The sequence below is a fragment of the Ornithorhynchus anatinus genome, chromosome 9 (assembly GCF_004115215.2).
Source record: "Ornithorhynchus anatinus isolate Pmale09 chromosome 9, mOrnAna1.pri.v4, whole genome shotgun sequence".
Lineage (NCBI taxonomy): Eukaryota > Metazoa > Chordata > Mammalia > Monotremata > Ornithorhynchidae > Ornithorhynchus > Ornithorhynchus anatinus.
The window spans coordinates 20886805-20914334 of NC_041736.1; the positions used below are offsets into that span (position 1 = coordinate 20886805).

Consider the following 27530-nt stretch of genomic DNA (forward strand, 5'->3'; position numbering starts at 1 on the left):
GTGAAACAGTAATTAACCATTGCTCTTTGGTAAAAACCCGACAGCTGCTTTCCGAGAGGAGGAATACACTTCCTGAAATAGAATATGGCTCCAGGATTGGGGTCATTCCTTTGTGAGCAATGGCTTGGGTGGTTTGTTTTATAAACAGTGTAAAAACAATTCAGATCTGCTCTCTTTACCTCAGCTTTGCTTACTTGGGTATCAGTGCTACGCAGGCTCCTGTTTCCAGTACGGAAGTAGTCCGAGGTCCAATCCGGAGGTGAATGTATTCTTGTTTCCCTTTGCCCTCTGCCGGAGGCGTGATCGCAATGTTCACAGACAAGCACGGAAAGGGTACAGGTGGCCTCAGCCCCACTTCAATCAATGGCATCACTTCAATCAATCAATCAATGGCATTTATTGAGCGCTTACTGTGTGCAAAGCACCGTAGTAAGCGCTTGGGAAAGTACAATACAACAGTTACATTTCACATCTCTCTGTCCTACTCTGCTTTTCATAGTAGCAGCTACATTAGTTAAAGAGAAAAAAAAAACCTCTCAAAAGAGCAACTGGAACTAAAATGCCTCTTCTCTTTACCTTTTACAGTTTACCAACTCTCTGCCAAAACGAATTTAAGCACCAGTAAAAAAAGATGGACTTCCCAACAGTAGTTTTATTTCATCGTCATCATTACCATCATTACCTTAGAGATACATATAGAGTTTATTTAAAAAAGCCTAAGTGCTATTTGTGGGTCTCAGTCTTAGAGTGCTCTCAGCTAGCTGGCTCCCTGCTGGTATAATTGGCTGGAAAGGCTCAAGCACGGGGATAATTCAAGTCCCCACGTGCAGATACCCTGGGCGGGGGGAGAGGGAGGAAGAGAGGAATCTGCATTTCCCCTTCTTTCGGCCCACCCACCGCTTGTCCCAAGCCCAGCTGCAGCCCCTGCCCTGTCTCTCAAGGAGTGGGATGGCAAGCTAGATGCCAGGGCAGGGGTGATTACCGCCCTAACCCTTCCCCCCACCTCCCCATCTTTGGGCAGGAAGAGGTCAGAGAGGAGGGAGAGTGAGAGGGAAGAAGGCAGGAATTGCCAGAGATAGAGATGTTGGGAGAGAAAGGGAGGGATGGGGGAAAAGGTGAAATAGAGCAATAGTTTTAAACACGGACAGAAATAACAGGAGAAAGAGTGAGGAGGAAGATTGGGGGGGAGGGGAGGAGACACTCTAAAAACCTTATCAGCATCATTTATAGATTACCTAGTAGGGGCAGAATAGCCCATGGGAGTGCTTGACAGAAAGGACAGAGAAAAGAGCAAAAGGAATGGAAGAGGAAAGGTAGACAGCCTTAGAGAGGGACGGGAAAGAAGGTGAAAAATCAGAGCCAGGGGTTGCCAGGGAGTCAGAAGACAAAGAGAAGTGGGAGAAAGCATTACAGCAACATCCAAGGTGGAGGAGAAAGAGAAGGAGAAGGGGAGACGAGATGCACCAATAGAGCTTAGGAACATATAAGCCCAGAGATGGAAAAATGGAGAGAGGAACAAATACACCACCACAGAACTTGAGAAATCTAGAGGGAGAGGAGAGAAAACTGCAGCAGGAGAGGAAAGAAAAAGGGATAGGAAGATAGGAGGAGGAAAAATACAATACACACCTAATCTGTCCGGGTATTTACACTAGTCAACAAACACTAAGCACCTAACGGATGCATTGCAATATACTAACTGCAATTTACTTCATGAGACAAAGTTTATTAATTCGAGACATCATCATCCAACAGCTTACTCATTAACCATAATAAATAGCAATAATCATGCTTGGGCCATAATTAAATTAGAAATTCTGATGCTCTACAATCGGAAACATCACAAAAGCTCAAACATATGCAAGTGAACGTTTTGAAGCCGTTTTTTCTATATACATATACACATATATACCTCTACTTCACACTCAGAGATGATGCTACTTTTGCCACTTTCCCGAGTTCACTTTGTCTCCGCCATGATCTTCAGATACTGCAGGGCATTGTGTGCTGCATTTGTGTGAGCGTTGCTACAGGAAATCCCCGTGCCGTGACAGACTGTGATGGGGCTGCTTGAAAGTTCAGCAAGGCACTGGTACTGTCCGTTAATGCTCAGCTCTTCTGAAATGAGGCAGGCAGAAACAGGTTCGTGACAGATTGTATCAGGAAATAAATACTCGGTGACCTTAAACAATAATATAACCTTCGATTCATTTAGTGTCTTCCTAAAGACCCAGAGAAACTCAGTCATCTCCCAGTCCTTCGTCGGCCTAGTGGATGACTGACGGGTCACCACGTTCTGAGAGGGAGAGCAAGGCTCTCCAAAAAGCAGATGTGTCTCTGCCACTTGTCTGCTGGGTGACGTGGGGTAAGTCACTTCACTTCTTCTGTGCCTCAGTTACCCCATCTGTAAAGTGGGGATTGAGACGGTGAGTCCCATGTGGGACAAGGACTGTGTCCAGCCTGATTTGCTTGTATCCATTCCAGCGCTTAGTATGGTGCCGGGCACATAGTAAGCAATTAAATACCACAATTATTATTATCAGCTCCCTCCCCATTTTTAGATTGACTTAAGACTGCAAGACTGTAAACTCTTCGAGGGCGGAGAATACGTCTACCGACTCTGTTATATTGTCCTCTCCCCAGTGCTTGGAACTGTGCTCTGTTGAGTGCAACACAGTAAGCACCCTATAAATACCAGTGATTTACTGTTCTCTGTGAGCCAGCCACTGTTACTGATTTATTAATCTAGTGTCTTTCCCTAAATGCTTGGTACCCAGTTTTGCACAAAGTAAATTCTTCTCAAACGCAAAAAAAACCCCCAACCTCCCCCAAAAGTCTGCTGCCTTCTTTGTCTCAGAAAGCAGGCACTGGACTTTTCACCAGCTCCCCAGTGGATACGGAGCTAAGACCAATGTTAAAAGGGCACTAAAGAACAGGACCCAGGAGCTTCTCCTCCACAATCCCAGTATCTCCCTACAGTTGTAGTCACCTAATCCATCATATTTACTGAGTGCTGTGTGCAGAGCACTGTACTAACCGCTTGGGAGAGTACAATGTAACAGAGTTGGTAGACACATCAGCCAACTACGCGAGGATTTGGTTTCATCCTGGGCCTTGAATAATGCCCAAGGCACTGTTTATGCTTAATTGTCAATAACAATAATGATAATAATAATAATAATACATAAAACCTTGCGGTAGGAAGAAAGCAGGCATTCAGCTCAACTATGTGAACACTTTAGAGATTTACGAGGTTATAATGATTGGAGAAGGATGAAATGAAAACTGGGTAAAGAGAAGAAGTGCCAGGCGGGATACGAATTTATTTTAAATTACCATAATTAAATGCTACCCTTTCATCTACATTCAGTTTAGTGGGAATATCTGGACAGGGAGTGATTTAATGGATGAAGAGGCTTGCTAGTTCCCAAATCTAGGTTCTCAGGGAGATAATTACATGGTCGGCAGCCTCTTCAGCCAATCACGCAGATTGCGGCTATGAGGCAGCTGTTTTATAATACAGTGGAATTCAGTTCAGAAGCCCTAGAATTAATCAACTTTCTCTAAATTTGTGAGAAATCCTGTTAACACAGCCACATCATTAAATCTACCTCTGAAAAATGTACATCTACTTTCTTCTCTCCTCGTAAACTACCCCGTTTTGAGTTCTTTCGACGGCGGCACTTTGCTTGGGTCAAATCTATGATCTAATACCGAATCAAGCCAATCTAGATCCTGAGAACATCACAGTAACAGGACTGCTTCTGCACGGAAGACCTGATGGAGCTTCAGAAAGCCAGAAATTCTTTCCCAACTCACAGGAAAAGCTGCTCTCCTAATGCCAAAAGGAAGTCCTGACAAGAAACTGGCTGGGGGGATGGAGCATGCGGAATAGGCCAGACAAGTTGGTGGGCAGCGGAAGTCCTATTTCAACACCTTTGCTCTCAGGGAGAGTGAGGGTCTGGGTTCTTGAGGTTAGAGCAGGAAGAAGAGGTTGTGAGAGGAAAAGGAGGCGGCGCTGTTAGGAGGTGTTACATTTGCTCCCACCTTTCTTGTTCTAGGACTGCTTGCTCACGGGCCCCCTCCTCCCAACCCAGAACTCCCTCCCCCTTTACCACTGTCCTCCCACTAAATTGCTCCTTGAGGGGGCAGGGATGGTATCTGCTTACTCTAATGTACTCCCCCAGATGTTCAGACAGTGCTCTGCCCCATGTAAGCCCTCAAATACCCTTGTTTGATTGGTCCCAATTACTCATCCACAAAGTAAAAGGCATTCTACTCCTGCCTTGTGGATCGGATCTGGGAAGAAAAAGCATTTCTAAAATTCTCCAACTACTGCAGCTGCCTCTGCTCTCTCCAGTTTTTGGTGTTATCGTGGGTCAATATTCCAGGCCTTTTGTCCAGGCCTTTTGTCTGTGTCCTCTGCTGGTTGCCTCCTGAAATATCCCCCAAAAGACGGGTAGAAACACCACCAGCAGGAACTTGAACACCTGAATATTTGCAACACTTCAATTTGGGCTGGTTTAACGTGTTGCCTAAACAGTTGGGTATCATAATTTAATTTCTATTCTCGTAGAGAAGAAAAAGGGATCCAGCAGAAACAACAGAATGGCAAAGAGAGTGCCTTTTATAATACATTTTAACTATTTGTCATGGTATTTGTCAAGTGCTATGTGCCAGGCGCTGTATTAAGTGCCGGGGTAGATACCAGCTAATCAGTTTGGACAGAGCCCATGACCCACATGGGGCTCATAGTTTTCATTTCCATTTTACAGATGAGCTAACTGAGGCACAGAGAAGTTGAGTGACCTGCCCAAGGTCACTGAGCAGAAAAGTGGCAGAGCTGGGATTAGAACCCAGGAATTTCTGACTCCCAGCTCTTTGCTTTATCCACCTGGCCACACAGCTTCTCTATTGCAGGGTTTAAATTATATCAGTCAATCCTGGCTTATATTGAATGCTTACTTTGTGCAGAGCCCTTTCCTAAGCACTCAAGCGAATAAATAGAGTTAGTAGACACGATGACTGCCCCTAAGGAACTTACAATCTAGTGAGGGGACTATCAGAAGAAATGAAATCAAGATGGAAATGCTAAACGTTTTTTCCCAGTTGGATTTATAAGAACATGAAAAAAGCCTACCTATATCCAAATATGTTACAGAAAAACCTTGCTCCTCTGCAACTTCACCAAGCAACTGGATGTAATCAGTGTTAGGAAGGCTGAGAAGGCTTTTCTTCAGTAAGGTGACTTTCTTACCAGAAGAGTTCTTCATGGCATCCCATGTGCAGCCTAAGTTATTTCCTATTGGCTTTACCTGGAAAGATTTTAGGATATTAGAATTATGATTAGTTTGGGGGTAGGGTCAGTACGGATTTACTAAGGATCCATTCCTCGAGGCCTTAGGCTGTAGAGTCTACAAAGCAAGTTAAAAGGGACAGCTGGATCCTCTTTAGAGATAATAAAAAATGGACAGTGAATATTTAGATTAAGCACCACTTAACGTGCAAGGATTTTTTGTGAAGTGCACTGTTAGTCACTTGGACTTTTCCAGGGCACACATTTCAGGCTTACGTAAATATTCAGGACTGGAAGATGATTTACGTCTGCCAGGGTGGTATGAGTGGGCTAGTCTCTATTACTACTACTTCTATGGAGAGAGGTGTCATTTCTTGATCTCTCTCTCATTATATTCCAGTAAAATCCACTCATGTCAAATGATGTGCATTTATCTACGGTTCTATTTATCTATTTTGATGGTAGTGATGCCTGTCTACTCGTACCTGTGTATTTGTTCTGTTTTGTTGTCTGTCTCCCCCTTCTAGACTGTGAGCCTGTTGTTGAGTAGGGACTGTACCTGTTGCCGAATTGTACTTTCCAAATGCTTAGTACAGTGCTCTGCACGCAGTAAGCGCTCAATAAATTCGAGTGAATTGAAGGGTTTAGCCATAAGAGGGTGGGCTATTACAGGTAAAAGTTGGGGATATTAGAAGGCATCTATCCCTAAGCATGTGGATGGAAGACACAGGGATCAGCCAACCATCACACTCTTACTTCCAGCATGCTTTGATGCTCCTGCTAGAGAATGCATATTAGGTTAGTCTGAATTAGTAAGGCATTGCTTGGGGTGTAAGTAAAGCTAGGCATTCTGGAACAGGACACCAGGATCTAAATGAGTGCTAGCAGCCTCCGTTCTGACTTGAATAATTTAGGAACAGAGGCTTTCTCCCTCGTTTTTTGGCTCCAAAGCAGCACGGGGAATGGGCTTCCCCCCAGGGGTATATGAACCAGGAAACAGACTTGGCCCCAATGTGGGATGAGCCCCGAACCGAGACGACGATACCCGCGTGCCATCCGCAGCACAGTCGGCTCCTGCAGTGAGCCGGCAGGACTCTGGGGAGGGTCCGTGTGGAGGGCACCCGTGCTGTTCCAGGGTGGGGCGAGGGAAAGCTAGTGCCCGTTCCTGCCACTCTCACCACTTCCAGCTGGCAGGAGCCGGCCCCTGACCCGCCACAGGAACCTCTGGCTCGCTGTGGCCTGAGAATGTGCCTGCTTATTGTTCTAGTGTACTCTCCCACGTGCTTACTGAAGTGCTCTGCACACAGTAAATGCTCAGTAAATACGACTGACTGCTGTTCCTTTCATCCACGTCGGACAGTAGGCTGAGCGAGGGTCTCGCCGCCATCACCAGTGCGGTTAGAAATGTCTTGCCTCTCCGCCGCCCCCCCCGACCCTTCGGGTGCAGTAGCTGGTCTTGCCGGTTGAAGTCTGGAAAGCATTGGTACATACTGCACAGTAAAACGCAAAATGGGTGTTGTATGTCAGAACAGGGGATGAAAGCGATGGTGATGAGATCAGCACTTCAAATCCAGATAAATGTTGGTAACTACAAGGAATTAATTTCTCCGCTAACACATTCAAAAATTTTACATAGGGATGTTCACTCCTACCCTCTTTCTTCATGCCCGTATACAGGAAATGTATACTATGGACACATGGACTAGTCACCGTTGGATCACAATTTGAGGATGGCAGGGAATTCAACCTATTTACAAAGAAAAGCCAAGAAGAACCTGCATTGGATGGTGAGGCTTGTGGTAGCTGAGCAACCTTGTTCCACATTATTCACTCATGCCTAACTTGCTTCTCTTATTCTCGTACACAGAAATTCTTCATTGTACTACATAAACACACACACACAAACAAAAGTAGTCTACCTTAAACCAAAGACTTCTTTCTTTAAAAAAATGTTACTAATCACAATAATAATAATAACGATGGCATTTAAGCGCTTACTATGTGTCAAGCACTGTACTAAGCGCTGGGATGGATACAAGCAAATCGGGACACAGCCGTTCTTTTACTTTCTTCCTACCACCAGGAGATCATTTACCCTGCACCTTTTCGCGCTCTACCTTTCTTCTTCACAGGCTATTTACTATACAGAAATGCCTACCACTCCATACTCACAGAGCCAGATTTCCACACACTGTGGTTCTATAGAAATCATTTAGGAATAAAAGTTACAACCTTAAAAAAACACACGAAAAAACAGAGAAAGTTTCCCATTGTCCATTTTTGGCCCTGTTAACATCACTCCGTCTACTCACAACTTACCAGGGACTTCTTTTGACCGGCGGTGACTGTATGTAATTTAGCAAGAAGTTTCTCAGCAGCACTTTCCTTAGCTTGCTTTTTTGATGCACCTGTTCCTGTATCAAATGAACAAAAATATTTACTACTGCTGGGTGGACTTTTCTTAAATGGGTTAATAATTATCTAGACATAAACCTGGACACTAGACGCCACACAGTATCCTGAACATACTGATGTGAGGATCAAAAGAAGCACATACCGGTCTCAACATATGTTTCCAGCTTGCAGTTCATGATAAACTCTTTCTTGTGAGCAGGTCCTGACTCTTTGGAAAGTGTGTATTCAGGAAGACTCCAGCCACACCGCATTGCCAGTTCCTATGATACAGAGGTGAAACTTCATCAATAGTTTTAGCTCTGCAAAACAGCAGAAAATGGATTATCCAAACTGTCTGGGGATGGGATAGCTCAGAAGTTTGGATAACGGAACAAAATCAAATTTGGCGATCTTAGGTGAGCTTACTGATTTTTTTCTTTTCTTTTTACCTCAAGAAAGACTTGGTCTGACCAACCAGGAGTTTGGATAACGTATTTCACAACTGGCATTCTAATGTATTTGAGTTCAAATGTGCTAATTTTGCCCATCTTCCTCATTTCTATCGTGAAACAGAAGGAAAATATTCACGATGTTTAGAATCAGAAAAACTGAAAGATCTTGTTTCACATGTAAAAGCAAGTACCTTGGTCTTTATAAGATCTGATGTGGCTCACAGGGAAGCAACTTTGCCCTTGAAAAGCCTGAGTGTATGCAGAGATCTCCAAATAGATCATGTTTAATAAGATAGATATGCGATGAGCTTGAAGACTCTAAATGAGCAATGCTAGCAGCAGCAACACTAAATGAAGGCCATCTAAGGGTAGAGCATTGTATTAGCCTTAAGTTGTGTACGGCCGTATAAGACTTAGCCACATACCGGTTTGTACATGGAATCCACTTAGCTTTTAAGAGAATTGCAGTAAAACCAGATCCTCAAAGAAGGTTTCATAAGGTTCAACCAAAATTAAAACTTTCCTATAGCTGTGACATTAAAGAAAAAGGGTGAGACTCTATAAATCTCCCAGAGCTTCAAAACCAAAGCTCAAGCCCCAAGAACAAATATCCAGTGTTTTATTAAGAGTGAGCATTTTTGCTATTGAAATATCTGACCTTAATTTGTTCAGCCATGAAAATAAGTATAGGTCTTCAGGGTCTAAAAAAGGTGAGGATACCTAATGGAAATTAGGTGTTGAACCTCAAAGAAATGTAATATACTCTGACCCTCCTTTCTATTCCCTCTCCAGTTATACTTCTGTGGGAATCCCTGAGTGTGTTTGCTGTGGACCGATGTTTGTATTTTCTTTGCTGCATGGTAAGAGAAACAGAAAACTAGGAAGACAGCTTTAGAGAAAGGGTGGGTAAGGGGATCGGATGTCCAAATTTAGGAGGGGCGAGGCTGAGGTTTGGATGCAGTTTAGGCTCTTGGGGCTCTAACTGTGCTCCCAACATGAATGATTAGCCGAGGTAGGGGTTCAGTTACGGAGGCAAAGAAGCAGTGTGGCCTAGTGGAAAGAGCACGGGCCTGGAAGTCAGAGCACCTGGATTCTAGTCCCAGCTCTGCCAACAGCTTGCCGTGTGACCTTGGGCAAGTCACTTCACTTCCACTTCTCTTATGAAAAGTGGCATGGCTTAGTGGAAAAAGCACAAGCTTGGGAGTCAGAGGACATGGGTTCTACTCCTAGCTCTGCCACCTACCTGCTCTGTGACCTTGGGCAAGTCACAACGTCCCTGTGTCTCAGTTACCTCATCTGGAAAACGGGGATTAAAACTGTGAGCCCCATGTGGGACAACCTGATTACCTTCTATCTACCCCAGCGTGTAAAACAGTGCTTGGCACACCACAGTAATCGCTTAACAAATACCATAATTATTATTATCATTCTCTGTGCTTCAGTTTCCTCAGCTGTAAAATGGGAATTTACTACCTGTTCTCCTTCCTACTTAGGACTACCAGCCCCTGTGGGACAGGGACTGTGTCCGACCTAATTCATCCCAGCGCTTAGAACAGGGTTTCACATAGGAAGCGCTTAACAAATACCATAAAAGTTAAAAAAAAAAAAAAAGTATGACCACTTTGGTGGGGAGAGGGGAGGCAGAGAGGGGACGATGGCCATGGGCCCAGAGCCTTCTGGGTGACCGGAGCCAACAAGACCAGTGGGGACCAAGCCAGGACACGTGAGGGGTGTTGCCCTCCCCGCAACCTGGACAGGAGCAGTAATGCTGATCTCTGGAGGACAGAAATGTTCTACTGGAACTTCAGGGGCAAAAGCAGCAGCGGAACAGGCAGCATCAAAGGAAGCAAGGAAGCAGCCCGGCCTAGTGGAAAGAACACGAGCTGGGAGTCAAAGGACCTGGGTTCCAATCCCTGCTCTGCCACTTGCCAACTGTGTGACCTTGGGCAAGTCATTCACTTCTCTGTACCGCTAGGTGCCTTGGTTTCCTTAGCAGCATAATGGAGACTCAATACCTGTTCTCCCTTCTTCTTAGACTGTGATCTCTGAGGGACAGGGACTGTCCGGCCTGGTTATCCTGTATCTACCCCGGGGCTTAGTCCAGTGCTTGGCACATAGTAAGCATTAGAATACCATGATAAAAAAATACCACAATTAAAAAGGCAAATGAATGCTTCCCCTCGCCCCGGTACCCCTCCCTCCTTTTCCCCTTCTTCCATTTTGTCAGGCCTCTTCTTCCTCTCTCCTCTTTCCTGTCTCCCCTTTTCCCTTACTTTTTCCCCTCTCTTATGTCTCCTCTTGCCCCCATACCTTTTTTCTGGCCTACCTCCACCCCATTTATGGTGACCAGGTTTCCTGGGAAGAACAACGGTGTAAAATTAAACTACATTATGTCATTCTTACCTGCAAAGAATTTATAGGACTTTTCGGTTTCTGTGGTTGCTTGCAAGAATCAGGAACTGAAGGGCCAGACACTGAAAGACTAGCAATTTACACATATTATAAACCAGGAAATAATTTCAAGACGATAGATACACATACTTTCAAGAGTCTCCACTCCAGATGTCTTCAAGCAACTATCAGAAAAAACAAGTTCTCACACGATTTTATTTTTGTTAGTGAAAAAACAATTTCTACTGTGTTTTGATGAGACTTTAAACATAGTCCTCATTTTTTAACATCACTTTAGTACCTATGGCTTATGATATCTTCATCTGTCAAACACCTTCATGGACCAAAGACTTCAATTATTTCTAACCTATTAAAATACCGTAAATGAATCAAGAAGTGAAAGAGACACTGTATTTTTTCTGAATGAGATTAGAATTGATATCTTCAATTGGAAAAGAGTTGTAAAAATTATATTTAGAAAAGTATTTTTCAATTTGCAAATTTTTGTTTTGAGACAGCAGTGACAAAAAGCAAAACAAAAAAAATGCTCTCATTAGAAAAATGTCAATCAGTGGTTTTTATTGAGCACTTAAGGTGTGCAGAGCACTGTACTAAGTGCTTAGGGTTGTACAGTATAACAGAGTTGGTACACACATTCCCTGCCTACTTAGGCTTAACCCCACCAAAGATCTGTGGAGCCAAATCAGAAGCTGACATGCCAGATGACTACCCCACCAAAGTAAGAAATACAGATTTCTCTATTCTACCAATAGTTTTCCACGGGTGTATTGTTCTACCTTTTTCATGGCCAAGGTGATCGTCTGTAAACGCTTCCTTTTCTTTGTCTGATTAAGGGGATTCTGGCTCCATTTGATTCATGGGGAAATAAATATTTAACACTAAAATATATCCTGAAATACAGCAGTTTATATTGACTTTCTACTGACTTGCCATGGCATTCAGCTAACAGATGTGGTTCTCATCATGTTCACCTGGTACCTATCAGTAGCCTAGATTAGCCCCAGATCAAAGGCTTCTGTTGACTCAGGTCTGGGAGTAACCTGATCCCAATCAGATCTGATCCAGGGCCCTCTCAATGTAACCCCAGCACTTATGTTTATATCCCTAAACTCTCCCATTTCCCCCCTCTGTAATATTTTAATGCCTATCTCCCCCTCTACATTGTAAGCTCTTTGTGGGCAGGGAAGGTGTCTGTCGACTCTACTGTACTATCTCTCAAACACCTACTACAGTGCTCAAACACACACTCAGCGCTCAATCCATACTATTGATACACTGATTACCCTTCCTTAGAAGATGCCCGGCAGATAAATCATTCATTTATTCAATTTTATTGAGTGCTTGCTGTGTGCAAAGCACTGAACTGCACACTTGGGAGAGTCCAATATCATAACACATTACCTGCCCACAATGAGCTTATGGTCTAGAGGGAACTGCCTTATTAGACTCACAGAGGAAAACTGGACGGAGTCAGTTCATTCCAGCTCATCTCCCTTCTGCCAAGATCCACCCTCTCCCCTTTCTCCGCCTCACAGGGATCCTGTGACAGGGTCTATTTCTGGAACCCAGCTAGGTATTGCATTTGAGAGCTCGTCTCCCCTCTGGGACCCTGTATTTCCCATCACCCCTAACCCCTTCGGGCCCCAGTTTGAGTGTTTCAGAGAAGGGGAAGCTACAGCTGTGGTTTGCATCTGGCCCCTCAAACTGAGTTCCGGCATGTGGGGCCAGAAACCCCAAACACTAGAGCTGATTGAGGCCCCGAATTGGCTTGCGACTACTTCCATCCTCAGTCACCCACCCTCCTTCCATTCAGAGCAGATGAGATTTCAGTCTGTTTTAAAGAGGGAAACGGGGAAGGGGGGAGGGGAGGGAAGGATTTGGCAAGTTTGTCCAGGTCACCTTGACCCTTGGCTCCTGGATCCAACCTGAGAGAGGACAAAGAAAACCCGCCGACACCTGCCAGGGAGATTATTCCATATCCTAAATTTGCCTCTTTGAATCTGCCCCTGTTCTCCTTTCCCCTGAGCCTTTGGCTAGCTAGCGCTGACCATTTCTTTTGACCAAAGAGTTGGAGAAGCAGTGTGGCCTAGTGTCAAAGGACCTGGGGTCTTACCCTGGCTCTGCCTTTGCCGGCTGTGTGACCTTGGGGCAAGTCACTTCACTTGTCTGGGCCTTGGTTTCCTCATCTGTAAAATGTGATTCAAAACCTGTTCTCCCTCTTACTTAGACTAGGAGCCCCATGTGGGACAGGGATCATGTCCAACCTGATTACCTCGTATCTACCCCAGAACTTAGTACAGTACTTGGTGCATAGGAAGCACTTAAATACCATCAGGGGAAGAAAAAAAAAGAATTTATGATTGGTGTAGTTCAGTGTTATTGAGATATGCAATTAAGAAGCAGTTTGACCTAGGGGAGAGCAGGGGCCTGGCAGTCAGAGGACCTGGGTTCTCATCGCTCCTCCAGCACTTGGCTGCTTTATGATCTTGGACAAGTCACTTTACCTCTCTGTACTTCAAAAAAAACAACAACCAAAAAACAAAGAGACACTCCAAGGTCATGTACTGCTTTGATAGTAGAGGTGAAACTGAGCCAGTGAAGTCCCAAGTGCTGGAGCAACCGTTCCTCAGGAATCATTTAAAATTTAGTCGTCGTCGTAAATCTAGCTACAAAAATATGTGAAAGGCTTTTCATCCAATATAATGATGGAGTTTGATTCAATCATTAACGATTTTCATTTTATTGCCTGTGGACCTATTACCCTACCTGACTTGAAGAACACAAAAGAATGCAGCTCACCTAATGCCAGAATTTGCTTTCAGTTGGTTTATGGCAGCTTCTGCAGCTTTATGTTTCGCCACCTTCTTTTTGGGACCTTCACCTGCATTAAGGAAATTGGAAAAAAAAAACATTAATAATCCAAGAGCACATGAACATGAGGTGACAGAAGACGACCCATTAATATAACAAGGAAAGAGTGAACACAGTGATAAAAAAGATACACTAGCAAAAGTGTCCATTCTTTGTGTAGATTCCGTACCTAATGCCTTTATTCTCCTCCCCTATCCCCATTCTCTTTCCCTTTCCACTCATCCTTTTTTGTAGTGAGATTTCCTTGCTCTAGTTTCTTTTCTGATTCCTTGAGGTTTTTCGGATTCAATGAAAGCATTTCTTTTTGGGACTGTCATAGAAATTATTTATTTATACATATTAATGACTGTCTCCCCACCCTTGGACTATAAACTCATTATGGGCAGGGAATGTGTCTGCTAATTCTATTGTATTGTTCTCTCCCAAGTGCTTAGTTAATGCTCTGCACGTACAACATGCTCAACTAATACAACTGACTGATTGATAAATGTTCCCAGTACTGACTTAAAATGGGGCATAAGCTGGTTCGTCCCCTCAACACAATGCTGCTTTCTGTACCCTGATGTGAGCTGGAAAATGGTGGTGGGAAGGGCTGGTTAAACAACAAAGCCTGTTTCCGTGTTTTAATTTCAAAGAGCAGACTGAGGTCCACACATTTAATTATTTCTTTCCTCCTCTGAGGCTAAGCCACATATAAGAATAAAGAGATACTTTGCCTTGAATTTTGATTATGCCCTGTAAGAATACAAGATCACACAGACTAAGGAAACTTTAACAGTTCTTTTCATATACTTGAAATTCAAAAGCCAGACTTGTCAAAGTTTCCATCACTTCTGGCTCCTTTGCCTTTCTTGACCGGAATCAGAACTGGATCTATAGTGCTGTAATTCACCTGGCCAGGTAGGGCCTGCAAATGGTCAGCTATACTGTGGCCTCGAAAAGTTCAGGTTTTTCAAAAGGTTTGGCACAAGGTAGCCGGGACTAGAGGAAAGAGCTCAGACCCGGGTTGTAGTCCCAGCTCCGCCTGCTGGGTGACCTCAAGTAAGTCACTTACCTCTCTCTGCTTGTCTCCTCAGTAAAATGGGGATAACATTCCTGCCCTCCCGCCTTCTCTCACTCTGTCAATGTTCGTAAGGGAGGAACTGTGTCAATCTGATGATCATGAATCTACCCCAGTGCTCGATATATAGTAAGTGGTTATGAAATACCACCAGAAAAGCAGTGTGGCCTAATGGAAAGAGCACGGGCCTGAAAGTCAGGAAACCCGGAGGCTAATCCGCTTTGCCGCTTGCTAGCTGTGTGGCCCTGGACCAGTCATTTAACTTCTCTGAGGATGAAATATCTGTTCTCGCTCCCTCTTACATTGGGAGGCCCATGTAAGCCTATGTCTCATCTGCTTATCTGTGCTTCACATACAATTTATTATTATTATTGTCATTATCATCAAGGCACTGAATTTCTTGGGAATCCCAGCAACTGCTGAATGTGGTAGGTGACCTGTAGCTGCCGTCCTCCATATAACAAGTACACCTAGCTCGGAGAGCTTCGGGACTCAAACGATATCCTGTAGTTGCTGGAAATTCCTGCTGGGCTACTGGGGATAGACATGTTCCTCCCTGCTCTTAGAGATGCCCAAGAAAGCCACGAGATGCATCTTAAAGAGTGGGAAGTGATGTGGGAGGGGCCTGCCAGGAAATTATCTGACTTGGATATCTGTGTCCTACAAATGTCAACCCTCACTTGGGTGAGGGCATCAGAGGAGGGAGAGGAGGGACAAATCCTGAATTTGATACCATTATACCTATTTTAAAAAGCTGATCTCTTAGCAGAGCATACAGACCTGTGCAGGTGAGTTTACCGATGGTTACTTTAAAGGTGAAATTTGGCTGGTGTATTTGTCCCTCAGCTTTTTCACATTCAAAAACTGGAACAAAACCAGTCTTCACACCATACTCATGTAGTAGCTGAATTGGTGTTTTCCCTTGCTTGTTTGTAATCATTTCCACGAGGCTGAAAAAGAAAGCAAAGAATCTGATAAACATGCTAGAAGGGGGTCAAAATCCCAGAAAATATATTTTTTTAAATGTTCATTGACTAAATGAATTTGACTCAATCCATATAAGTCAAATTAATATGGTTAGTGTATCATCAATATCCCCACTAGTGTCAAAAGAATCAACATGAAACAGTATGACAGCTGCCAAGTTTGGTCAATCAATCAACAATATTTACTGTATTAAGCACTTGGGAGAGTACAAAAACAACAGAGCCACAGGGAGTTTACAGTCTTGAGGGGGAGACAGACATTAAAATAAATTACAAATTTGTACCTAATGCTGTGGGTCTGTAGATGGGGTGAATATCAAATGCTTAAAGGGTACAAACCAAAGTGCAAAGGGAACACTGAAGGAAGAGGTAGATAGGGAAACAAGCACTTAGTTGGGGAAGGCTTCTTGGAGAAGATGTGATTTTAATCTGACTTTGAAGGTGGGGAGAGTGGTGGTCTGCTGCATGTGAAGCGGGAGGGAGTTATAGGATTGAGGGAGGATGTGGGAGAGGAATTGGCGGTAAGATAGACAAGATGGAGTTATAATAAATAGGCTGGTGATGGGGGGGCAAAGCGTACGGGTTGGGTTGTAGTACGGAAGCACAGAGGCAAGGTGGGAAAAGGGCAAGGGAACTGAATACTTCAAAGCTGAGGGTAAGGAGTTTCTGTTTGATGCAGAGGTGGCTGGGCAGTCACTGGAGGGTTTTGAGTGAGGAAATATGGACTGAATTTTTTTTTTTTTAAATGAACTTGGCAGCAGAGTGAAGTGTGAACTGGAGTGGGAAGAGACATAAAGCTGTTTTAAAATGGATCATAGATCACCCCTACTCCTTCCCTTTGCTCTACCCCTTCCCTGCCCCATAGCCCTTATGTATACTTGTCCGTATTACTCTATTTTATTAATGATGTATACACCTATACTTCTATTTATCTACTTCCCACAGCACTTATGAATATTTATCCATATTTATTTCTCTATTTTACTAATGTGTGTACCTACACTTATCTATTTCCCACAGCACTTATGTCTATTTGTCCATATTTATTACTCTATTTTACTAACATCTACATACCTATAGGTCTATTGATCTGTCTCCCACAGCACTTATATCTATTTGCCAAAATTTATTACTCTATTTGACTAATGATGTGTATGCCTATGCTTCTATTTCCCACAGCACTTATGTCTGTACATATTACTCTAATTATGATGTGTATACCTATACTTCTATTGATCTATCTCCCACAACATTTATGTCTATCGGTCCGTATTTATTACTCTAATTATGAGGGGTATACCTATGCTTCTCTTGATCTATTTCCCACAGCCCTTATGTCTATTTGTCCGTATTACTCTATTTTAATTATGAGATGTTTACCTATACTTCTCTTGATCTATTTCCCCCAGCCCTTATGTCTATCTGTCCGTATTTATTACTCTAATTATGAGGGGTATACCTAGACTTCTATTGATCTATTTCCCACAGCCCTTATGTCTATCTGTCCGTATTTATTACACTATTATAATTATGAGGGGCATACCTATGTTTCTACTGATCTATTTCCCACAGCCCTTATGCATATTTGCACATATTTATTACTCTATTTTACTAATGATGTGTATATACCTATACTTCCATTGCTCTCCCACAGCACTTGCTATTTGTACGTATTTATTACTCTATTTATTGTATTAATGATGTGCATATATATCTATGATTCCGTTTATCTATCCTGATGGTATCGATGCCTACTTGCTTTATTTTGTCTGCCTACCTGCTTTATTGTCTGCCTACTTGCTTTATTTGGTCTGCCTACTCGTTTTATTTTGTCTGCCTACTTGTTATATTTTATCTACTTGTTTTGTCTGTTTTATTTTGTCCGCCTACTCGTTTTGTTTGCCTACTCGTTTTATTTTGTCTGCCTACTCGTTTTATTTTGTCAGCCTACTCGTTTTGTTTGCCTACTCGTTTTATTTTGTCTGCCTACGCGTTTTATTTTATCTCCTTGTTTTATTTTGCCTGCCTACTTGCTTTATTTTGTCTACTTGTTTTATTTTGTCTGCCTCTTGCTTTATTTTGTCGGTGTCCCCCTTTTCGATGGCGCGCCCGTGGTCGGGCAGGGCCTGATGGCCTCCCTCTGCGGCCCCATTGTCCCGCCCGAGCGCTCGGCGCGGTGCTCCGCACCCAGCCAGCGCTCGACGGACCCGACGGGATCCATGAACGGATTTTTTTTCTTTTCATTTCCGAAGAAGATGGGGGGGGGGGGGGGAGGGGGTGTCCCGCTCTTCGACGGGTGGCCGGCGTCCCGGTTGACCATGAAGGACGGGAGGGCGCCATGGCCTCTCTCTGTTCTCTTTCTCCGCCGACATAACGGTCGTCCCAAAATGCCGGCTGCGCGCATGCGCGGGCCGGGAAGGGGGGCGCCGCTCCGACCCTCGGCCGACCGCCGCGGGGAGGACACCAAGCTCGGCTCGTCGCTCCGGGCGGCGGCCGGGCCCGTCCCCCTCGACGCGCGGCGGGGTCCTTCTCCGAGGAGAAGGGAGAAGGACGAAGGGCGAGGGAAGATGGAGGGCGGCCCCGGGGCTCCGAGGGCGGGGCCGGCGGCCATTTCCCACAATGCACCGGCGCGGCCCCCGTCCTCCGTCCGTCGTCGTCGTCCCCACCCCCCCCCCCACGGTGGCCGCGGACTCACCTGAGGGTGTCGCCCCTCTTGGCGCCCCGCGGGCCCGCCGCGGGAAGGCCGTCCCGGGACATGGCCGGACTGGACGGGACCCGGCGGGATGGCGGGGACGGAGCTCCGCCCTGCCTGGAACCACCGCCGCCGCCTCAGCCCTTCCGGCGGCGACCCTCCGTCTCCCCCAGCCCCCCTCCCGCCCCCCGCTAATGGTTCCGGGAGGCGATGACGTAGGGCTCGTGCCCAGCCGTCATCCGGGTACCTGCGCAGGCGGGGCCCACCCCCCTTCCTCCAACACGAGCACGCGCCCCCCGGGCCTCGCTCGCGCCCCCCCCTCGTGCACGCGGCCCCCTCCTCCAACACGAGCCCCCGCCGCGCATGCGCCCCCCCCCCCCGCCTCGTGCACGCGGCCCCCTCCTCCAACACGAGCCCCCGCCGCGCATGCGCGCCCCCCCCGCCTCGTGCACGCGGCCCCCTCCTCCAACACGAGCGCCCGCCGCGCACGCGCCCCCCGAGCCTCGCACGCGCCCCCTCCCTCCTCGCGCACGCGCGCCCCGCCCGGAGGCGGCCACCCCCTCCCTTTCCCACGCCCTCGCTGAAGGGCTTAATAATAAATTATTATTATTATTATTATTAAATGTTGGTGTTTGTTAAGCGCTGACTCTGGGCAGAGCGCTGTTCTAAGCGCTGGGGAGATCCAGGGTCATCAGGTGGTCCCACGTGAGGCTCCCAGTCTTCATCCCCATTTGACAGATGAGGTCACTGAGGCCCAGAGAAGTGAAGTGACTTGCCCCAGGTCGCCCAGCAGACAAGTGGCAGAGCTGGGATTCGAACCAGTGACCTCTGACTCTCAAGCCCGGGCTCTTTCCACTGAGCCACGCTGCTGCTCTATTATTATTCGTCCTAATTATTGAGCGCTCACTGCTCAGTCATTAGGATGGTAGCTGTTAAGCACTTACTATGTGCCAGGCACTGGACTAAGCGCTGGGGGGGGGGGGTGGATTCAAGCAAATTGTGTTGGCCCCAGTCCCTGTCCCACAGCCTCAAATCCCTATTTTGCACAAAATAATAATAATAACGGTATTTGTTAAGCGCCTACTATGTGCAGAGCACTGTTCTAAGCGCTGGGGGAGATACAGGGTCATCAGGTTGTCCCACGTGAGGCTCACAGTCTTCATCCCCATTTTACAGATGAGGTCACTGAGGCACAGAGAAGTGAAGTGGCTGGCCCACAGTCACACAGCTACAAAGGTGCCGTGGGGAAGGGAGAGAAGATGAATGAAGGAGCAAGTTTGACTGGCCCAGAAGGGAGTGGCAGAAAAGGAGAGGAAGGCCCAGTCAGGGAAGGCTTCCTGGAGGAGCTGTGCCTTCAATAAGGCTTTGAAGTGGGGGAGAGCAATGTCGAGCACTGTATTATGCACTGGGATAGGTACCGTACAAATACTTTTATTTGTATTAAAGTCCGCCTCCCCCATTCTAGACTTTAAGCCTGTTGTGGGCAGGGAATGTGTTTATTACTGTATTGTACTCTCCCAAGCGCTTAGTACAATGCTCTGCACACAGTAAGCACTCAATAATTGCTATTGAATAAATGAAGGAGTAACAGCCAATCAGGTTGGATGCAGTCCCTGTCCCACGTGGGCTCACAGTCTTAATCCCCATTTTACGTAGGAGGTAAGTGAGGGTCAGGGAAGTGAAGTGATTTGCCCAAGGTCATAGAGCAGACAAGTGGCAGAGGCAGAATTAGAACTCAGGTCCTTCTGACTCCCAGGCCCGTGCCCTTTCCTTTAGGTCACACTGCTTCTCATAAAGCTTTGCTTTCACCTGGGCTGCCAAGTCTGGTAATGTATGGTCAGTAGACCCTATTCTGCCAAAAATATTGTGCCATATTTTAAACATATAAAATGTGCTAAGCCCTGAGGTAGGCACAACAGAATCAGATCAGACACAGTCCCTCTCTCAGATGGGGCTGTTGCAATGCGCTCTCTCAAGTGCTTAGTGTACAAGGTAAATGCTCAGTAAATACCACTGATTTTAGTTGTGCTCACACTCTAAGACGGAGGGAAAACAGACATTTAACCCCCATTTTACTGGTGAGAAAATGATGTAGGCACAGCCAGATGACTTGTCCAAGGTCACACAGCAAGCAAAATGTGAGACCCAGACTGTTGGATGGATGAACAAAATCTTAAAAAATTATACTAAGATTATTATATTGAAAATGAGCACTTTTCTAGGTTTATTATCGATAGCCCAAATTGATTCAAAATACTGCCAAACATGCATGATGTAGTCCTAAAACCACACTGTCAAGGAATTCTCTTATAGCCTAGGTAAGCTGCTACCACGGCCAAGAAATGAGCATTTGAAGCAGCTCAAGAGTCATTCCCAAATGTATTCAACTCATCACCCTTCTTGCACAATTAAGATCACTATGGACGGGCAGTAGGAAGTTGCATTGATTTCTGGTGTGACACCTTGTTTCAGGTACCTGCTCAATAGTTGTGCCTGTGCCAATGGGGTGACAGTCAACTATCAACAGTCAGTTATCCCGTCTCTCTCGCCGCTGACCTCTCGTCCCCGATCTCTCACCCAAGTCCTGCCTCTGGCCTGGAACGCCCTCCCTCCTCATAACTGACAATTACTCCCCGCCTCTTCGAAGTCTTATTGAAGGCACATCTCCTCCAAGAGGCCTTCCCTGATTAAGCCCTCTTTTCCTCTCCTCCCACTCCTTTCTGCACCACCCTGACTTGCTCCCTTCATTCAGTCCCCCTCCTAGCCCCACAGCACTTATGTACATATCTGAAATTTAGTTACTTATATTAATGTTGGTCTCCGCCTCAAGACTAAGCTCATTACGGGCAGGGAATGTGTCTGTTACATTATTATAGTGTATTCTCTCAAGTGCTTAGTACAGTGCCCTACACTCAGTAAGCACTCAGTAAATACGATTGGCTGACTGATCAACAGCAATGGGCCAGGTGCATTCTTCTGAAAACATGGGCTTCTCATCCTCTACCCTTCCCCCAGCCCACCAGTATGACCCTTATTGTCTCTTAATTATACGATAGTTTTTTAGTCATTCAGAATACGATTACCCTGTAGTCTCGCTGCTGGTAAAATATCATTTTACACCGTTTATGTATAATTCATCCACCCTGTTGCAGGAGAGGAGATGAGAGGAGTTGTGAATTATACACTGAGGTAACTAGTTACTGGAAACAAATGCTGACTCTCTTTTGCAAGTAGGGAGAAGCTAACTGAAAGCAAGATTTGGTTTCATTTGTTGGGTGATTTTTAGCGTGGATTTGACGTTTTGGATTTACAGTTGATGAAGCTTTTAAGAACTCATTTTATACTGTGCATTGCACCCAGTGGACACGCAATAAATGTTATCACTACTTCTACTATATCAATATGTTTGCCGCCGCTACGAAGAACTTCGTTAAGCAAGTTGGCGATGGAGGGAGATTGGTTCCGGTGCCAAGCTTAAGCGAAGCTGACAAATACCAACCTCTGAGCCTTGTGGTTAAAAAGAAGAGATGTGTTCTGTTTCAAAGACCTAAATTTACCTCTACACCTTTCACCCTCAAAGATATTCTCCAGGGAGACAGAGACATTTCGGCTGGTAAGTTCTTATAGTTTTGAAAAGTCTATTTTGGACTAGCCAGACAGTATATTTGTAACAAAACTGGTAACCTGAATACAAGAATCAATCAGTTAATAGTATTTATTGAGTGCTTACTATTTGCAGAGCACTGTGCTAAGTGATTGGGAGAGTACAATCCAACAAAATTTACGGACACGTTCCTTGCCCATGATGAGCTTACAGTGAAGAAACATATTAAGTGTAAGCAAAAACAGCATTAGGAACTGCAAAAAACACATCCAGCTGTGCAAAAAGGACACTTTTTGTGTACGTGTGTGTTGTGACGTGGATTCTGGCCTTTTCAGCCACGTATGCCAATGTGAAATATAGAAACATCTTCTGGATTTTGCTTTTCAAACGATAGTCACAGACCACCACCACACATATCCCATTAGTATAGCAATTTACCTACCCTGAGTGCAAAGCAATTTCCTATTTTCTTGTTCATTTCCATTAAGTAGTTCATTTCATAAAACAAATCTTGGATACAGTAGTTGGATAGCATACCTGCAGACCTTCTGTATTTAGGGAGAGTGATTTTTTTTAAGCATTGATAAATGTTCTTGTAGATTGAGAAATCTTGGAGATTATAAATCATGGAGAAGTTGAAACACAGAAACTTCAAATGGTATTTTAGCAATAGGTTCTGAAGAATTCTTTTTGGCATTTTATGGGAATTTTCTGGCATTAAGAGAGTTCTATGGGGTTTGAAGAACAGAACTATATACTATTTCAGCATTCAGCATGGACTACTGAATAGAACATGGTCCTGGGAGTCAGCAGGACCTGGGTTCTAATTCCGGCTCTGTGGCTTGCCAGCTGTGTGACCTTGGGCAAACCACTTTACTTCTGCGGGCCTCGCTTGCCTCATCTGTAATAAGGGGATGAAGACTGTGAGCCCTATATGAGACACGGACTGTGTCCAATCTGATTAGCTAATTAGCTGTATCTACCTCCCCACCCCCACATAGTACAGTGCCTGACACATAATTAGAGCTTAACAAATACCATTAAAAAAGAAAAGTGCATCCCCAGCTAATGCTGGTTCAGTGGAACTTACTCCCAAGCAGTGGTCCCCAGATGCCCAAGATGGAGAAAAGTTTCCAGGTGCCCCCCAAGCCTGCCTGGAGCCAGTCGGGTTTGACCTTATGGCCGGGCCAGTGAGGATCTCGAGAGAGCAGTGGGACCTGAGGATTGAGCTTGGTCCAGAAGGGACTCCCTCCCATCGTGGTAGGTGAATTCTGAGGCACCGATAGCTCGTTTGCTTGTTTTTCCTTTTAAGGCATCTCATCTTACCAGTTACTGAACTACGAAGACAAATCAGATGTTTCACTCTCTGGGAGACGAGGAAATCATATGATGACTGATGTCGGGGTAAATGTCGCTGGGTCAGATTCCGTTGCAGTGAAAGCTTCGTTCGGTGTCGTGACCAAGCATGAAGTGGAAGTCCCAACGTTACTCAAAGAACTTACCACTAGGTCAGTATAATAATAATAATGGTATTTGTTAAGCGCTTACTATTTGCCAAGCACTGTTCTAAGCGTTGGTGGGGATACAAGGTCATCAGGTTGTCCCACGTGGGGCTCACAGTCTTAATCTCCATTTCTTAATCCCCACTTTACTGATGAGGGAACTGAGGTAGAGAGAAATGGAGTGACTGGCCTCAGGTCACAGAGCAGACAAGTGACAGAACCAGGATTAGAACCCAGGTCCTTCTGACTCCCAGGCTCATGCTCTATCCACTAGGCCACGCTGCTTCTTCCTTCACTTCAGGATTCATTGACTCCTTCAATACAAAAACCTGACTAGACGTTTCAGCTTTTGAGAAGCAGTGTGGCTTAGTGGATAGAGCAAGGGTCTGGGAGTCAGAAGGACCAGGGTTCTAATCTCGGCTCTGCCTCGTATCTGCTGAGTGAACTTTGGCAAGTCACTTCACTTCTCTGGGCCTCAGTTACCTCATCTGTAAAATGGGGATTTAAGAGTGTGCATCCCATGTGGGACAGGGACTTTGTCCAACCTGAATGACTTGTATCTACCCCAGGGCTTAGAACGGTGCTTGGCAAATAGTAAGCACTTAACATGTATCATTAAAAAAAAACAAAGCAGCCACCGTCTTCCCCACCGAGGCTGGAACTGTGCCCCTCCAAAGTTCCTTGCCTCTAGACTGTAAGATGGGTGTGTCCAGGGAATGTGTCTGCTAATTCTGTTGCATTGTACTCTCCAGAGCACTTAGTACAGTGCTCTGCAAAAAACTAAGCGTTTGATAAATACCATTGATTGTTTGCCTATATCATTAGACTAAGAAAGCAGGTGCTCAGATTTCCCGTATAAACACACATTCCCAAGAAAACAAGGCAAAAAACTGAAATGAGAGGGAAAGTGTACTAAATCTATTTTAAGTGTATTACCTAATTTCTATCACCTCGATGGCTTCCTAAAGCCCCTCTGAACCGAAGTCAGTGTTTCTTTTAGTGGCTCCCAGGAAAAATGGCCTCCAGGCCTCATTAATTAATTCAATCAATCGGATTTATTGAGCACTTACTGTGTGCAGAGCACTTTACTAAACACTCAGGAGATCACAATATAACAATAACAGACAACCGCAAGCTTACAGTCATGAGGATGCTAATTCAAACTCAGCATTTCGTGTGCAAGTTCCCTCTTCTCCATTTTAGAAAAATCAACTTCGATCACTGCCTCATCCGTCAATCAAGGGAGAATAAGAAGGCCATCTTGTGTGTGGTCATGGAGAGCATCAGGACAACACGGCAGTGCTCATTATCAGTGCACGCGGGGATGCGTGGGGAAGCCATGAGAGTAAGTATCTTTGCTTCTCTTTCCAAAGAGCTCATGATATTAATTGTGGTATTTGTTAAGCGCTTACTATGTGCCAGGCGCTGTTTTAAGCGCGGGGGTAATCAGTGTCCTTTTTCCACATCGGGCTCGGGTTTAATCCCCGTTCTACAGATGAGGGAACTGAGGCCCAGAGAAGTGAAGTGACTTGCCCAAGATCCTACAGCAGACAAGTGGCAGAGCCGGGATTAGAACCCAGGTCCTTCTGACTCCCAGGCCCATGTTCTATCCACTAGGCCACACTGCTTCTCAAATGCTAGTCAGGGATTCAATAATGGCATTATCAAGTGCCCACTGTCTCGCCCTCTAGATGAGAATATATGAAAGTATCTGTATATTGTACTCTCCCACGCACTTAGTACAATCTTCTGCTTAGGGTAAGTGCTCAATAAATATGACTGATAATTCATCACAGGAAATGGGGTGTTTACCACTCAGGTGTGTAACATGCAATTCATATACACCTTAAGATCTCAATTAAGAAAAACATTTTAAAAAGAAAAGTGTGGAGATACATTTGGCCTCATAAAAGCTTATCACACTTCGTGATTTTAGTGGTATTTTAAAATAGACTGCAACTGAAACAAATATTACTTGGCTTAATTTTTTGTTTCATCCCGAAACTTTTCCCTTCCATGGCCCATTCCTTGCTAAATCATGTGTTCCTTTCTTAAAATTTAGTTCCATATTATCGATGACCAAAATCCCAAGGGAAGAGACAAAGCTATTGTTTTTCCTGCACACACAACTATAGCATTCAGTGTCTTTGAACTTTACATTCGCTTGGATGGTGACTTTGGTAAGCGGCTTGTCTGCATGAAACACGTACGGTATTGAGACTTTAAAAATGTTTTGTTTAGAAGGGTTATTTAACAAATTCTCTAACATAAAATCAAATCCTGTTTTCTGATGTATCATTGTTGGGTCCTTGTGTTGGATTTATTGATCTAATAATAATAATAATAATAATAAAAAGAGTAATAGTATTTTGTTAAGCACTTGTTACTCAAGATGATAGTCCTGCCACAGTGGCAGTGAAAGAGGGGAAGAGAGGAAGAAAGGTAGATCAGGTCCAGTGGAAGTGGAACACTCATTCTAGGCAGGGAATGTCCCTGTTTATTGCTATATTGTACTCTCCCAAGCGTTTAGTACAGTGCTCTGCACACAGTAAGTGCTCAATAAATATAATTGAATGAATGAATGAACAGAACAAGAGAGTGGAAGGAGGATTATAATGGTCTGGACTTCAGGCCCCATTCCCGGAGATCACTCTTTCATACATTGTACTCTCCCAAGCACTTAGTACAGTGCTTTGCACACAGTAAGCGCTCAATAAATACGACCGAATTAATTGCCCATTCCATACCAACAACTCTACTAGCAAAATTGTGCACCACTGTAAACGCAGGAAGTCAGAGATCCCTGTTCTGTTTTCCATATATGCAAGTAGAAACCGTTTTCATTAGAATTTGAATACATGAAAATACGTGAGTGTATTTGCCTTGGAGGCTTTTGCTTGGAGAGATTAATGGAGCCGCTTAGTGGAATAACGCCAAATTTGGGGAAAGAATAACCAAAAATAGCCAACGTAGGGATCGTCCGGTATTCAACGCAAACCAAAGAAATGGAACAAATTTCTTTGGAACTGTGTGGGCCAAGACCTCTCCTGCGATTCTTTTGTCAGCCTTTTGACTAGGGTTGTTTGAAATTGTTTTTAAAGCACACTGCTTCATCTGTGACCTCATCGTCTTAAAAAAAACATTCATTTTTCTAAAGGGCTTTTTTAATTCTTTTCTCAGAACTCTGTTTCACTTCAGTGTCAAAAGGAGGATTTGAAAGAGAGGAAACTGCAACATTTGCACTGCTATACAGAATAAGAAATATCCTATTTGAACGAAGTATGTCATTTGTTATCATCCAAGACACTTATTAAAGGGTATTTTGAAGGCATGGTTTCCCTTTAGGAATAACATTAAAGGCAGGGAATGTGTCTGCTAATTCTGCTGCATCGTATTCTCTGAAGCACTTAGTACTGTGCTCTGCACATAGTAAGTGTTCAATAAATAACACTGATAAGATTAATGAATGAGCAATCTCTCATCACAGGAGAAATTGTCAATTTCAGTCAATCAATCAGTGGCATTTAATGAGTATTTACTGAGTGCAGAGCACTGAAATAAGCACTTGGGAGAGTACAATATAACAGAGTTGGTAGACACATTCCCTACCCACAACGAGCTTACCATCTAGAGGACTATACGTACATGCATATAGTTTAATCAATTTTAATCAGAACTTTTCTGGAGCATTTAAGAGTTAAGATATTTGTCCCTTTAAGATGACTGTATTGTTCATGACTATTAACAAAAAGGTTATATTAATTTTCCCGGTTAGGAATTTCTTTTTTCTTTTTTTCCCCAGTGATATTTACTAAACACTTAATATGTGTCAAGTGATCGAATGCGTTCCCTTTTTTTTTTCCAGATAGAAGGGTGATGGATGCCATCTCTCGCTCTGACCTCTACTTGGATGATCTATTTTCAGACTACTATGAAAAACCCACCAGTATGGCTGACGTCTCTGTCAGAGAAGGGACCCATATCCGAGTCAACTTACTTAATCACAACATCCCCAAAGGGCCTTGTGTCTTATGTGGCATGGGGAATCATAAACGGGAAACTGTGTATGGATGCTTTGATTGTTCCATCGATGGACAGAAGTACGTGAGGCTCCATGTTGTTCCCTGCTTTGATCTTTGGCACAAGAGAATGAGGTGAATTTGGTTAAAATTGCCTCAACCGAACTTTCAGGTCGGATGGTGTCACAGTGCTTCCGAAAATCGGCCACTTTGGGTTGAGTTAATGAATTGTTCCTGATATG

General features: G+C 44.5%; 2 protein-coding genes across 3 annotated transcripts; one reads left to right on the top strand and one right to left on the bottom strand.

The window, feature by feature from the left end:
- Positions 1 to 634: 634 nt before the first annotated feature.
- PRKRA (protein activator of interferon induced protein kinase EIF2AK2) lies at positions 635 to 18337 on the bottom strand. 2 transcript variants are annotated; one of them, XM_029071895.1, is made up of 8 exons: positions 18167 to 18337; positions 15266 to 15435; positions 13354 to 13435; positions 10546 to 10624; positions 7854 to 7971; positions 7616 to 7710; positions 5258 to 5315; positions 635 to 2118 (listed from the first exon to the last, which is right to left on the bottom strand). In XM_029071895.1, exons 1-8 carry the CDS (start codon positions 18226 to 18228, stop codon positions 1961 to 1963), a joined length of 822 nt encoding a protein of 273 aa, XP_028927728.1. In that variant the 5' UTR covers positions 18229 to 18337; the 3' UTR covers positions 635 to 1960. The 2 variants fall into 2 exon arrangements, with proteins under 2 accessions (XP_028927728.1, XP_028927727.1); XM_029071894.2 differs by having other exon boundaries at positions 5141 to 5315; positions 18167 to 18336.
- A 3228-nt stretch (positions 18338 to 21565) lies between these two features.
- On the top strand, positions 21566 to 27530 carry PJVK (pejvakin). The gene is made up of 6 exons (XM_029072336.2): positions 21566 to 21776; positions 23080 to 23275; positions 24473 to 24614; positions 25332 to 25449; positions 26450 to 26548; positions 27135 to 27530. The coding sequence occupies exons 1-6, from the start codon at positions 21566 to 21568 to the stop codon at positions 27425 to 27427; spliced, it is 1059 nt and encodes a 352-aa protein (XP_028928169.1). The 3' UTR covers positions 27428 to 27530.

Bases quoted from the DNA above. Each gene is read 5' to 3' on its own strand.
- PRKRA (XM_029071894.2), bottom strand. From the start codon at position 18,228: ATGTCCCGGGACGGCCTTCCCGCGGCGGGCCCGCGGGGCGCCAAGAGG. The intron at 5,316-7,615 runs GTAAGTTGTGAG...AAATCTTTCCAG, and splicing joins CCGGTCAAAAGAAGTCCCTG to GTAAAGCCAATAGGAAATAA. The intron at 2,119-5,140 runs GTAGGCTTTTTT...GCCTCATTTCAG, and splicing joins TGTAACATATTTGGATATAG to AAGAGCTGAGCATTAACGGA.
- PJVK (XM_029072336.2), top strand. From the start codon at position 21,566: ATGTTTGCCGCCGCTACGAAGAACTTCGTTAAGCAAGTTGGCGATGGA. The intron at 23,276-24,472 runs GTCAGTATAATA...TCTCCATTTTAG, and splicing joins CTCAAAGAACTTACCACTAG to AAAAATCAACTTCGATCACT. The intron at 24,615-25,331 runs GTAAGTATCTTT...CTTAAAATTTAG, and splicing joins TGCGTGGGGAAGCCATGAGA to TTCCATATTATCGATGACCA.